Consider the following 14621-nt stretch of genomic DNA (forward strand, 5'->3'; position numbering starts at 1 on the left):
GCACAATGGAAGTCAAACAAATTGCAACCAGTAATCCCCATGAGTACAAAGGAATGTTCTCTATTAATGAATTGTCAAAATCTGAGAAACTAAGCTCAATTATGAGCATTGGTGAACTAAAATTTCGTATAAAACATCGTACGACAGACAAAGGAATTTTGGAATTCGATATATGTTTCTTGGAAAATCAAAAATGGATTAATACAGGTAAAAATTGCCGTGATATTCATACAAATTTAACACTAAATACAGATATGCATACTAGAGTAATTTTGAAAAATAATACAAATGAAGATATATGGTATTCAATGTCAGAATTCGACGTAATTAGGTCAAACCTTGGAGTTACTCGCGAAATATTTCAAAATTTCCCACGCATCTCTGCTATACCTCTAACAAATGCAAGTGCTATACTCTCAATAGCATTGGACGAAAATTGTATCAAAAGAAATCCGTTTGCTTCTCTATATAGTGACACATTACTAACAGACTTCGAGTTACGTTGTGAAAATGGTACTATTCCTGTGCACAAAGTGGTGCTAGCCATAGCCAGTCCAGTGCTTAAAACATTTTTAGAAAGCGAGAACAACTGGCTTGAAAATCGTTGGTACAAGTTTTCCAAAGTCGATGTATCAACGCTACAACATCTGAAAGACTATATATACTTAGACGTGTTACCTGACGAGGGCCTAGAGAACCTTTTGTTGCTTGCTTCGTGTTACATGATGGAGGAATTGGAACACCAATGTATATCGAAACTCTTACCGAAACTAACACCAGAAAATGCTCTAGAAATTTCCGAGTTTGCAGTGGTCCACCGAATTAGTGAGCTATTCATCGGATTTCTTAGGAAAGTGCAAAATGGAACAATTAAAGTTGATGAAATACAAATCAACCAACCAAAAACCAAGACACATCCGCATTCACAAAATAGGATAGACGCCACGACACAAACCTTGCACGAAAGCCAAGACACAGCTGGAGCATCGAATAAAAATGCTTAATTTTCGAAATCCTCATTAAATCTTTTCTATAGCACCGAGCAGGCACACAAAAATCTACTTTGTAGTGATGATACGCTTTCCACGAGAGAAAAACAAATACATGGACGAACCACGAACCACTGACCTACCAACAAATGGACGTCGCACAGTGCTTTTTGTACCCCTAAAATCGGACATATCTCTGTTAACAAAAGAATCAAAGAAAACGTTTCATTCCGAATGCATGAGTAAAACTCCCATGAGTCTCACTACAATGTTTCGGAGTAACCCTCAACCAAAGTTTGTCTCATAGTTGGTATTTTTTTTAAATAAAATTCTAGTGACCAAATCGTTGCAGCTAAGTAATTCTATATAGTTCCATCATAGATTTAGTATAGTTCCATCCTCTAGGTCTTAGAGGATGGAAAAAAATAAAAGAATCTAGGTTCTATTGTTTTTTCAAAAAAGAAAAAAAGTAATTTTTTTACTTTATTTTTCTGGCTTCTGGATTTGGAACTTGCTTTAAAACCTAGCTGCACATAAAGAAAGACTAATTCCATGCTAATTCCACAAAAAAAAATTAAGCACCAACTCCGTGGAATTTCCGAAATAATGATTTTTGAAGTTTTCAGGACACTGAAGTTTTCGAGACATCACCGGGATTTTGAAGCTATGATTTTAGTTGAATAATAGGCATGCTTACCTAACTATTTAAATATCACCCCATTTTTAAGTATTCTGTCACCAACTCTTATGGATGAATGCCCGATTTTTTTTTTATATTTCATTTAATTCTAACGTAATCGGGTGAATTTCACTTTCCGAATTTCAATGGCACTTTTTGAATGATTTTTGTAAAACCCTTTTTTCTTTTGGTTTTAAGGTCGTAAACGTACAAATAAGTTCAAGCAATGTCAATAATTATAAAATCACCGAAATATTAATGTTAAATACAACAAAAAACGATATTTTAGGTCACAAGAATGAGATTGCAATAACACGAACGATTTTTTCATAAATATAAATGAGAAAGACGGCACAGTAATGAGAAATTATTATTACAACACACATTTTATTCACAAAAGAACATTTAACAACATTTAACATGTAACAAATATTTTAATATAACTTCTTGCATCAAAATCTTTCTCATCCGTGTAAGACCATCTATCTTTCTATATGTAATAAATAAATAAATCTAAATAAGTATTTTGTTAATGTCACATAAACTTTGTTGTACATCAACATATCGTCATCACCACCATCAACATCATCATCATGATCACCATTATCATCAGCATCATTACCGTTCAAATCATCATCACAATCATCGTCATCACCACTACAATCATCATCACCACCATCATCGTCGTCGCCACCGTCATCACCACCACTATCACCATCCAATTGTTATATTTCAAGGAAATATTTGGCTTAAAATAACTATTTGACTTACAAGTAGACAAGAATGAGAGCGACAATAATGATATTTGGATACATTTTTAATTGTCAAGTGTGTAAAATATGCTGGACCGTTATAAAAGTGCATGGATTTTAAAGTTCCCTTTGTCTAATTGATGTACAATAAAGTTTATAAAACTATTACTAATATTTATTTAAATAGATTGCTTTACATGAATAAGAACGATTTAGTCACTAGCGCTGAAATTGGTATTTAAGTCGATTTTTTGCTAATACAATGATGCACAGGTTACTTCACTGTGTACACTCCAATCCGACAGGAGCCCCTTCTCACGTGTACGAAGGGTGAAGGTGATGCGGTATGAACTTATGTTATTAGGAGGCTTTTAGTTGAATTGACACTAATGATAAGAAGAATTAAAACACATTTTGTATTCCCAAGAAAACATATTTGTTTGTAAGAAATTGGTAAGTTACGGTATGTTTTCGACGAGTAAGTTATTAGAGTTTATCCTCGATGGGAAATATGGCGATTTCCACGGGTGTTTAATTTTTTTTCTTCTTTCCTTAAAATTAGGGCGACGTGGAACCGGCTCCCATGAATGAGAAATTGCCCTCTTTTTTAATTTTTATTTATTACTGTGACGTAGTAAAGTAGTCCTTTTAAGTGTAACACAGTCTAAGTAAGCAAGCAATCATATTAAATAAATAATGCTTAGCATTCATGTAATAACATAAAATTTATTGAAAGGGACACTTTTTGGAGGTTATCTGAAAACGACCCAATCACTAATATATTTTATTCAACTTTTTTTATTTAACATGAACGATTTTAAGTAATGGTTTGTCTGTTGATAGTCAATATGATGCGAGAAGGAGTGCATCATAATTAAATTGCTAAAACCTTGCAAGTACAAATTGACCAAATAATCAAAATAATGTGCAAGTAAAAAAAAGTCACATCATCATGTCACAGTACAATTGCATCGTTAGACAGAGAGAAATAGCAGCAAAACAATCCAAATGAGCGAGGGAGACAGTTATAGCCACAGGTGTGTAGTGTAGTACCTACAACCCAATAACGTGCATTTTTGGAATTGTTCTTATTCGCTTTGTTTTTGCCATGCGTTTGGGTGTTATTTTGTGGTTTTCTCTATTTTCTAATGACTTACTATTCAACAACGATTTCTGATTTGCATTGTTATCTGGACTGTGATTTTGCTCTGAACTGCGACTTTAAGCTGCGAATCTCCGAACTAACTTGTACTCCATATTTATTTTATTTGCACAGTAAGAATGATTTTTTTTTTCTTAATTGTTTTTCATGTGTACACAGACTGAATCAACTTGTTGTTGTAAATAATATATTTGCTAATGAGGTTAAAACTTTTTTTTAAAGTCATGGATTACATTTTGTTTCTTTAATGGATATGTGTATTTTATTCAGACAAACAATAAATTCTTTTAAAAGTTATAATTCGTCTTTAGACAATCTTTTTAAAATTAGGATTCGTAAATAGTGGTGTGGTTCTTTACTTTCTCATGTAACTAATACATTTCGTGATTTTGTGGAAAATATTGTTTTGAAGATGTACCCAAGAAGTAACTGTTAGCTTTTACCACATACAGTGTTCATAAGGACATTCAAATAGCAAGAATTTTAAAAGTTAAAACAACAAATAGTTGATTTACATATATTATATTTAACGCTCGATCAATCATTGTTATCAAGTTTATTAGATGTTTACTTTGTTCCGCAAGTCAAAAACAGCTTCACGTGGCCTTTTCTACTTTTTAGTACTATGGAGCCGTCAAAGACAAATTGATAGACCTTAGATGAGATCGTAGACTATGGAAACTAAAGGGCATGTTACGTTGACATATATAAATCAGACATTATAGGTATATGATGCATTTCGACGTCGAAAACATAAACATGTTATTTATTGTCTTCGTTTAACCATTACGTACCGTCTTAAACCAAAAGAGATAGCATTACATGGGTCTGTGTCAAACACGGGAATCGAAAATACGTAACGTCATCTTAAATGCCAACCGCGTCCATTTCGCAGTACATGAGGTACATGATACTGTTGTCAAAAGGAAGTACATCAAATATAAAAACAAATGTTTTTCCAATAGTGCTATTGGATTATTCGCATGTATTATAATTAAATTGGACAACAATATTGACAGTGAGAATAATTAGGTGTTAATAAAAATGCGACGCTGCGACATTAAGGGATGTGGCTTTAGAAAAAGTGCAAATCAATCGAATGTTACATTGCACAGGCATGTGTTATTTTTTTGTCCATAAATCACACAATAGCCCAAACATTTCATGTAATTAGACTTATTTAAGTAGTTTATTTATAAATCTTGCCAAATTTTGCTTTTGTTACTTTAGATTGCCTGTTTGTTTGTATATTTTGATGATTGTTGTTAACGATTATTTTGAGATAGTGTTGATCTTGAAAGCATACATATTATCGATATTCTGTTATTAAAACAATTCACTACGAGGTTTTTATTGTTTTATTATTTTTTATTTTTTTTATTTCAAGTTTTCCTACAAATGAAAAAAGGTCAATTTAGATTAAACAAGACTCATTTACTAGTTATTCTCAGTTCCTGAAAGCAAAATTATCCACTCGTTTCTGATTTTTCCCAATGACAACTCTAACTATTAAAAATGACTATTTTTTTAAAGCCTGCAATACAATGACATGTTAGTCCAACGTTGCCGGGTAAAGGCCAATACCAATGTATAGACAGCCTATTTGCCTTACCTTGCCATCGTTCGGGGTCACTCGCCTAGCTGACCGAGTGAAGGCAAGCGCCAACGCGTATATAGCGGCTAATAGTGTTTGCACGTTTATCCGTCCGCATATGAAATGCATACTGGTTTTATAACGCTATTGTATTGTATATTTATGTTATACCACTCGAGATTAAATTAACATACTTGTGTTTGTTTAGGCATACTTTGGTTACAGTAAACTAAAGAAACAAAAAAAAAACAGTTTTAACATTCAAGCCATACATTTGCATGTCGATTATGACTTATCGATAGATTATGGTGCAACACTAAAGAAATCCGCCATTTGTAACTTTCAAATTTTGGTTATATGCCATTGACTTACAAATAAATTATATGCACATTGATTCTGTAGTTAGGGCAGCTCCTTTCTTTTATTTTTTTTCCATCCTCTAAGGATGAGATACAGGATTTCGGGGTGTTGGTAAATAAAAAATTTAAGTTTGACTCACATATAAAAAAAAACGGTAAAAAAGAAATTTATGATGCTAAGTTCATATTGTGCAATGCGAAGGCTTCAACAAAAATTAAACTTTTACAACCTGTACCTGAATTCAGTAGTTTTATTTGGAATCCACACTACGAAGTGTATGCCTAGCGTTTGGAAAACTTCTGTAATACCATTTGACATACGGTGATTTTAAGGCTAGGAAGCCGTCAGAGTATTCCCAGAGACTCTATCACTACATATTGGCTTATTTAGTTGACCGTAGAAAGAGATTTGACTTACCTACTCTTTCTATATACAATTGTAAATGGCCACTTGAATGCCCTTAGTTATTGGGTATGCTGCAGTTCAACACTCCATTTAGGTTGCTCAGTAAGAGCTCTTATACTACCTACTTTTCACTTGTTCCAAAATTAACGTCAGTCATTTCGCTGTTTTGTGAAAGCTCTGTAGGGTGTATAACTTATTCCAAGTCACACGATTTAGTCATTGGCCAGGGTTTCAACCACTTGAACAAAAAAATTCTGGCTTGTATATGTTAAAATATACATCACTAATCTTTCGCAAATATTTTCGTCATTTCTCCTAAGTTTTATCATTTATTTAATCAATTACGAGTATTGTAAACTATGATAAGACTATATGTACATGTAATAGTCATATGTACGCATAAATTCATATGATTTCCCTTTGTTTCATCATAACTTAAAGTTACTATCGCGTGCTGTGACGTTCCTTAGTATGGTTCACTATTTAATGTGTAGTATTTTCTATGTGGAATATCGTAAATAAATAAAAAGCCTTCTTTTTGAGCATTTTTGAAGTCTAAGTACACAAAATTTGTGGTTAACTACATTAGATGAACCTGTCCAGCTATACTCAAATATCATAACTTCAAAATACCGGTGATATCTGTCGTTTTAATTATTTTTTTTACGAAAATGTTTATTTTTTTGCGTTATATAAAAATGTTCGCAATATTGAATTAAAAAGCATTAAGTAATTGTACAGATTAAAATATACTATATTTAGTATGTGTGCTTTTATTTTTGAACAATAATTTTTAAAACTAATGTAAGTATTTTACATAGGTTAAACTTGGTTGCGTCCGACAATCAGTAGGTTAGGTTAGTATATGATTACCGGGACCGCGCGGATGCGCGAGGAGGAGGGTCGCGGGGGGAGAGACGTGTCGGTGTGTCGTTGCCGCTCGTCCTGTCCTCCGCGACCCTGACGGGGCTGCACACCGCTTTTAATGATGCAGTGGCGGCGGGGCCGCGGGGGAAGAGACGTGTCGGTGTGTCGTTGCCGCTCGTCCTATCCTCCGCGGCCGAACGTGGGCGGTTGGCCCGTGGTGGGCGCTCCAAGGGACTCTCTTCGGAGAGTCCGCGCGGAAGCGCGTTAGGTGTTGCGGCGGAGCCTGTCATCAGATCCACCGCGGGGGCTGGGAGAGCAACCACTGAACTTCACAGTTGAGTGGATGCTGTCCTGGCCCCCCATGGCCCCTGGGTAGCGGACTCGGGGGAGTTCGTTGCCCAGCATAAAGGGGCCCGGGATGGAAGGCTCGTCTGGTGTTCGGCGAGCCTCACATTCGGAGTCGGGGGACCGATGTGTCTCCCTTCTCGAGGAGGGGCTGCGCAGGGCGCGGCCGGCCGCTGGTGGGGGCGCGGACGAGTGCAACAGCGTACCCGTACCCCCACCTACAGCGGAGGGGAGGAACACTCCGGGGGTTTAGTGCGGTCGGGCTGCTCCCCTTCAGGGTTCAGCCCAGTCCCACATAACCCCGGCTCTGCCCCCGCGGGGCCGGGGTATCTGTAAGCAGATTCCCTCGGAATATTAAAAAAAAAAAAAAAAAAAGTATATGATAAAAGCCAGTAGTGAATTTGTTTGCGTTTCAGAATTATACTATAATTTAAAAAGTCCATAGACAGCATCAATTAGGATTTTGCGTTTTAGCCTGGTTTTTGGTTAAATTTAGTTTCTCATCACAGGAAGTGGGGGGGTCCGTAACTCCCCACTCACATGGGTTGGGAGGGTTTTGCCCCGCTAGGGGCTCGGGGGAGGGATTTACCACGCTCTTTGGTGCGAAAACATAATTTTATGAGAACATTTTTTTCGAATTTTCAAAAATTAATATCTCAAAAATTATTAACGTCCAAACTTTGAAACTTTTCGCGGGAGGGCCCCCCCCCCCCCCGCCGGCCTCCCACCCCTCAAATCGTGCGATGGTCAATCCTACCCTAGCATATAGGTACTAAAGTCAGAAAAAGTAAAGTAAAAAATTACTAAATGGCGATTTACTCACAGCCTATTCGAGCCAGCGGCCAAGAAACGTTTGTAATATGCCTACAAAAAACAATCTAAAGACTTACTCAACTGCAACGATTTGCTCACTAGAATTTTATTTTCAAAAAATACCAAATACAAAACTTTGGTTGAGGTTTTCTCCAAAACTGTTGTAGCAAGACTCATGGGAGTTTTACTCATGTATTCGGAATGAAACGTTTTCTCGGATTCTTTTGTTAACAGAGACATGAGAGACATGTCCGATTTTAGGGGTAAAAAAAACACTGTGCGTCTAATACAAAAACCACGAAAAAATGTCCGAAGTTAACCTATACAAACGTAATGGAACGAACAATACTTGTATAATAAAATAATAATAAATGTAACGAATGAAATGACTCCGCTCCGTGGTCACAAAACTCCCGATTTTTCGGGAAACATACGTATTTAGGGAATTTAAACTCGATTGGGGATTTTCATTGACTTACAAATAAATGGACGACGGGTCTAATACAAAAACCACGAAAAAAATGTTCCAAGTCAACCTATTCGAAATTTAAATTGTAATGTCATCGCAGTATCGCGCTGTCAGTAGAACAAATGAAGACTAAAGCGGAGTTTGGCGCTCTGTATACGATTTTAGCGCCTTACAAGTGCGGACACTTTTTAGCGCGGACCCGACGTCCATATAATTGTAAGTCAATGGGGATTTTGTAAGGATTGATCAAGAAGCTTTACCTTTATTTTTTAATTTGTCGAATGCTGATGCTAGTTTGATTAATTACTGACAAAAGCACTACTTATTTCTTTAGATACGAAATCCATTTTTCACCATTACAACATCCCACGTCCCCTGCTTATATGTATATATAACAAACAACGTTTAGATATTTAATATATAATTATTAGCAAGTCACTTATATGAAATTATTCGGTAGGATTTGAAACACTTTGTCCTAAACTGTAACAGTACTACTAGTGTATTATATACCAGTCGGTGAGTATTGAACGCGCGACCCTTCCTCGCTTTTATGCTGATATGAAGAAAACGAAATCAGCTATTGCCAAAGAAAACCCAGCAATTGATACTTTCACACCAAAACTTGCCACTCATCAAGTTAAACATTAAATTAAGGTCTAAACTTAATTTAACTCGTTAATTTATAACATAAGCGTCTAATATATATAAATAATCTACCATAAATGGTTATATTTCCAATTTCTTAATTTGTTTAAGCCGTATATTTATAGTTATGATAATAATATAATATATACTGAGAATTAATAAATATTATTTATTAGATGTAGGGAATTTGTGAGGAATATGAAATGTGCTCTCCCCAAATTTCAACCTTGTTTTTGGGGATTTTGAATCACGAACATTGGTAACGCTGCCTATCACAGTACCTATTACCACAGTTTATCTTACTTTTTTTACTATTATCACAGTATTACATTATTGGTATTGCATGTAAAACTGTGATCTATCTATCTATCTATGTTCGGATCTGCCGCTTACGATTACAATCTCCCAATTTACACAATTTTAAATAACTACATCTTCTTCATAATATTTTAAAATTGTATATGGAAATTTATCAACTACATTATAAAACCCAAAAGCGTTAATACAGGGTCAAGCGCACCAACTCTGTGCCGCTTATGATATGAACGGTCCAAAGTACAGGGTCAAGAGCGCGTCAAGCTTGACACTTATGATTTAAATCCAACTGTATGCCGCTTACGATAAGAACGGTCCAAAGTATAAAGTGTCAAGCTTGACGTGCTCTTGATCGTACAAAATGACTTGCTTTTGACTGTACCTATACCTACGTTAATGAAAAAAAAACAAATTATTTTACTAGTGATTATTAATAATAATAATTATATTGACATTATATTTTAAATTGTGACATTGGTAATATGTAATAAATTATTAATTAAATTATTTATACAGTTAGAATTCGAATAGTCACAATGGAATTCTTAACAATGTAGAGGTCTCTATATATAACTTAACTCAACCATTAACTTTTTTAAGTAAGTTGTCAAAACATAATTAATTGGGAATTTACGAAACTTTTAGAATGTTATTTGTTACTTATTTCGTACAAAATACTACAAGCATTTTATATGGCGGTAATTTGTTTCAAATTATTATTATACAAACTTGATTAAATTACAATTTGCTGTACTTATCTTCTCAGGTCGCATATTACTATTATTTTCATAAACTGCATTAATACCATGGTTGATTGAAACGATATTGTTATTCTATTCTACGTCTTTGTCTCTGTCTTACTTTGAATGTTTTTGCTTCGTTTTCTCCCTGACTAAAATAAGTCTATCTCGACGGTGCGTAAGGCAATTTGAATATTTTTACCTAACTATTTATTTATTTATTTCAAAAATTACAGTTTATTACAAAATGGTGTTAAGTTATGGATTAAGTAAATAAACAGATGTTTAAAGAAAATAAAAAGAGTTTGTTACTATGCTAAAATATACGTATGGCAAAAATAATAAATTGTTATTAAAAAAGTACAGAGTTTGTAAATAAAATAATATATTCACACAAAATAAATGTTGTTTTATTTTTGTGTACCGCACAAAATCTCCCGATATTTAGAATACATTTTTGTTACCAAATTATTTTTCTTTGGTAACACTGAGTCGCCACTTCACCATTTTTTTCATTGTCGGCTGTAAATTGGGGTAGTTTTTTAGAATTTTATTACCTATTGTTAAAGACTGTTATTTAGCGATATCTTAAGATGAAGAAAGTGATATTTATCTGCTTGTTGACCCTGTCGCTGTGCTTGGGCAAGCCTGCTGAACCAGGTAAGTTGTTGACAAAAATCGGGCAATCAAAACTTATCGCGTTCGATCGGAATCTTCTCACGACAACTGCGTACTTAGCCTAATGCTGTTGGGAAATAACATATTTATCACCAACCAGAACACAACTTAGCTATCTGGACTTCACATTTCCTTACAGCGACAAAGAATTTCTGTTTAATTTCTTTTTTATCCTGTTTCCGAGATTACGCCATAAGTTTTTGTCCCAAATTTTGCTTTATCCAAAGTATTTTATAAAGTTCAGTTGTTTGGTCGCGGCTTGAAGTACTCATTTCTGTACGTTTTAATGATAGCAATAAATGATTTTGCATTTGGAATCACTGAAAGTGGTGTAATTGTAATGACTCTTGAATGTTCTACATTATCCAACTAACCATGCTTAGAGCTAATATAATAGCATAAATTAATTATTGTTATAAGTGTTAATCAGGTGAAAACACACTATTGTTTCATCTGGTTTCTAATTATTTATTTCAGAAGACTGCTTTGCTTTTAAATTAAATTATTGCAGAAATATTAAAATCTAAGATGTATAAGTACATAAAGCATAGGCACTTTGACCTGTCGGAAAGGATAAAAAATTTTACTTACTTTTTCTCAAGTACCCTTCTTGATAAAAAAACAAAGTATATGTTTATGTGTAGAAGAAACATGGCTTTCTCTTTGCGTTTCCCAAAAACAAATACCATTTAAAAAATAAACATGTGTACAATAACATGTGAATTAAATTAATTCAATAGATACATAGTGTCTCTTGTAAAAAGTTGTATCTGACATTTTAGCCCAAACTGAATAGGATGAATGAACTAGGAAAGATTTGGAAAGCAAACATTCACCACTACGGTTTACTGTACCTGTTTTATAAACATGAATATGACAGGCAGAATAGGACTAACTAGCTATAATTCAAAATTTGACATGCTCAACAAAAAATAGATCACCTTGACACTTAGTGAGGAGAGGTATGATAGTTACCAGACTCCTCTTGTTGCAGTTCTGATGTACCTCTGTCACTACTTCTTCACATGAGCCTTTTCATGAAGAGGTAGTTCTTGGTACTTTAAACCGATTATTAAACAGCATTAAAGAACTGAAGGACTTTCTTGGCTTTCAAAGTCTTTATGTCCTCTGGTTGTAGCCTCTACCTTCCCAGTAAGTAACCTCATACTATCAACAAAGGGCAGCAATGAGTGAGGAAATGCAAAGAAGTTTCACCCGCCTCGTGGCAGAATGTATTTTCCATATTTTCTACATAGTAGACTCTATTTTCTGTCTGCCCAACATTCGACATGTGCTTGTGAAAGCCTTAGACTATGGAAACCAAATCACATCATCAGAGGTTATATGTATATTATGATGCATTTAGATGTTGATAACATAAATATTTTATTGTCTTTGTTTAACTACTGCGTGCTGTCGTAAACCAAAAGAGATAGCACTACATTGATTTATGCCAAACACGGGAATCGAAAATACGTTACGTCATCTTAAATGCCAACTATCCTAATTTTGCCATTTTAGTAGTACTCTTTGATAACTGTTTCCAGTTGTCAAAGGGAAGTACATCAAATGTCAAAACCAATATTTTAGTAAATTATTCGCATGAATTGTAATGAAATGGACAAAAATATTTACAGTGAGAACAATTAAGTATTGATAAAAATGCGTCGTTGCAGCATTAAGGGGTGCGGCAGTAAAAAAGTGGAAATTAACCGACTGGCACATTACACTGGCATGTGTTATTTTTCTGTCTATAAATCATACAATAGCCTAAATATCTCATGTAATTAGACTCATTTAAGAAGTTAATTCGTAAGTCTTACCGAATTTTGCTTTGGTTACTTTAGATTGCCTGTTTGTTAGTATATTTTGATGATTGTTGATAACGATTATTTTGAGATAGTGTTGTTCTTGTAAGCAGACATATTATCGATATTCTGTTATTAAAACAATTCACTACGAGGTTTTTATTATTTCATTTATTATTATTTTTAAAGTTTACCTACAAATGAAAAAAGAAAGAAAGAATAGTTGGAAATTACAGGACTACCAAACATAAACATTGAATCAAGTACCATCTTCGTTTGTTTGCTCCATTTTGAAGAGTCAAATTTTAATAGAACTTGGAATGTAACTAGATTACATGATAATGCAATTCCATCCATAATTTTGATTAAAATTTAATTTAATTTAATTTAATTTGAATAAAATAAATTTTAATCAAATTCAAAACTCATTACTTGGCTAGTAATATAATCATACTTTGATTACAGTAAACTATACAATTTTTCAAACATAAAAAACAGTTTCAACACTCAAGCCATACATTTGTATGTCAATATTGACTTATCTATGATTATGGTACAACACTAAATCTGCCATATGTGTGGTACAATTGTGGTTTAGGTAGGTACGTTTATTCCGTAGAAAGGGCAGCTCCTTTCCTTTATTTTTTCCATCCTCTAAGGTTCACTACAATGCCCTGTTTAAGGCTCTAGTCAGCATTCTGACGTCATTTCTATCTAGTGACAGAGCTTCTTTACAGTGTTTAGCACTGTACTTTTAACCTTACCTAGTCACTATTTTATAAGGACTGCCTGTGTATGCTAAGTTGGATGTTTCAGTGTATTTGTAGACGAATTAATAAATCAAATATAAATAAGATATATTGTATATTATAAAAGGAAGTTTGACTAAATCATCAGATAAATAAACAAAAATATTTTTATTCCTTTTAAATAAGTTCTAATAGACATTTAAAAAGGTTATATATCATGCATCAATTAACAAATGTGGGGGCACTGGTATCTCAACAAAGCGGGGTCTCCAATCTTTACCATTGGTTTAATGAATCTGCAAAGTCGTGCTGATTCACAGAAAACTAAATTCTTCTTTGTCATATACTGTAACCAATAATAACCAAGCTGGGAAATGTGTGAGTATCTGATTTGTAGAATTGAACTGGGATAAAATTCACACTGAACAGGTCTGTACCATAAATGTTTTACCTTTCCATGCCTTTCAGTATGCATTAATTAGAATATCATTTTAGTGTTGAAGGATGTGGAAATGAGAGGTTTCTCATGGAAATGAGAAACCTGCATGACCTGTAAAATTGGCTGTATGTTTTTATCCGTTTTTATTATTATTATTTTATTTTGTTTTTAAGTTCTATTTTCGTTTTTATTTATTATTTTAAGTGTTGGTTTTCTATGAACAAATAAATAAATTACAAATAATGGAATGGTAAAGGTGGTCTATACAACTCTTCGTTGCATTCACAAAATAATATGATGTTTATTGATTAATATTGATATGTGTGGAGCCCAGTACCGCTACATATACGTATTATCAGTTTCAAAATACTTATACGAAGAGTTTTTAGTTGGATGCAACATAATATGACATGCATCCATTGATCGTTTTCTTCTACAAGGAAACAGAGTAAGCCAAATCATTGTAAACATGTTTTTGGGTTCTTAATTTTTAGTATTGATCTGAATGTAATGAACAAGTAAAGATCTGGTTAGGTAGTATTGAAAATAAAGAAATAGTAAACACTTTCAGGTGAATAATTTTGTCACAAATTTTGGATTGATTTTCATTCTCCACACATGCTCCATTAGTATACATACATAGTATATAGTAGGAGTATCAATCATGTGCTAGAGTTAGCCATGTTATTTTATGATTTACTGAGTATCATATATTACTACCATCACATTTTTTTTTGTGAAATTACTCCACTACTATGTTATGATTATAATACAAGGATCTAACACAAAGGAACATTCCTTCTATTATT

At 33.8% G+C, this 14621-nt stretch overlaps 1 protein-coding gene across 1 annotated transcript in view; it reads left to right on the forward strand.

Annotated features, from left to right (window-relative positions):
- Positions 1–14222: 14222 nt before the first annotated feature.
- LOC113229807 (sialomucin core protein 24-like) overlaps positions 14223–14621 on the forward strand; it is a 12118-nt gene continuing 11719 nt past the window's right edge. Inside the window, exon 1 of the mRNA XM_026463487.1 lies at positions 14223–14260. Within this exon, the coding sequence (XP_026319272.1) occupies positions 14223–14260 (38 nt within the window). The remainder of the gene's footprint in view (positions 14261–14621) is intronic.

This window comes from Hyposmocoma kahamanoa, unplaced genomic scaffold (assembly GCF_003589595.1).
Source record: "Hyposmocoma kahamanoa isolate Upper Pololo Valley unplaced genomic scaffold, ASM358959v1 62, whole genome shotgun sequence".
NCBI lineage: Eukaryota > Metazoa > Arthropoda > Insecta > Lepidoptera > Cosmopterigidae > Hyposmocoma > Hyposmocoma kahamanoa.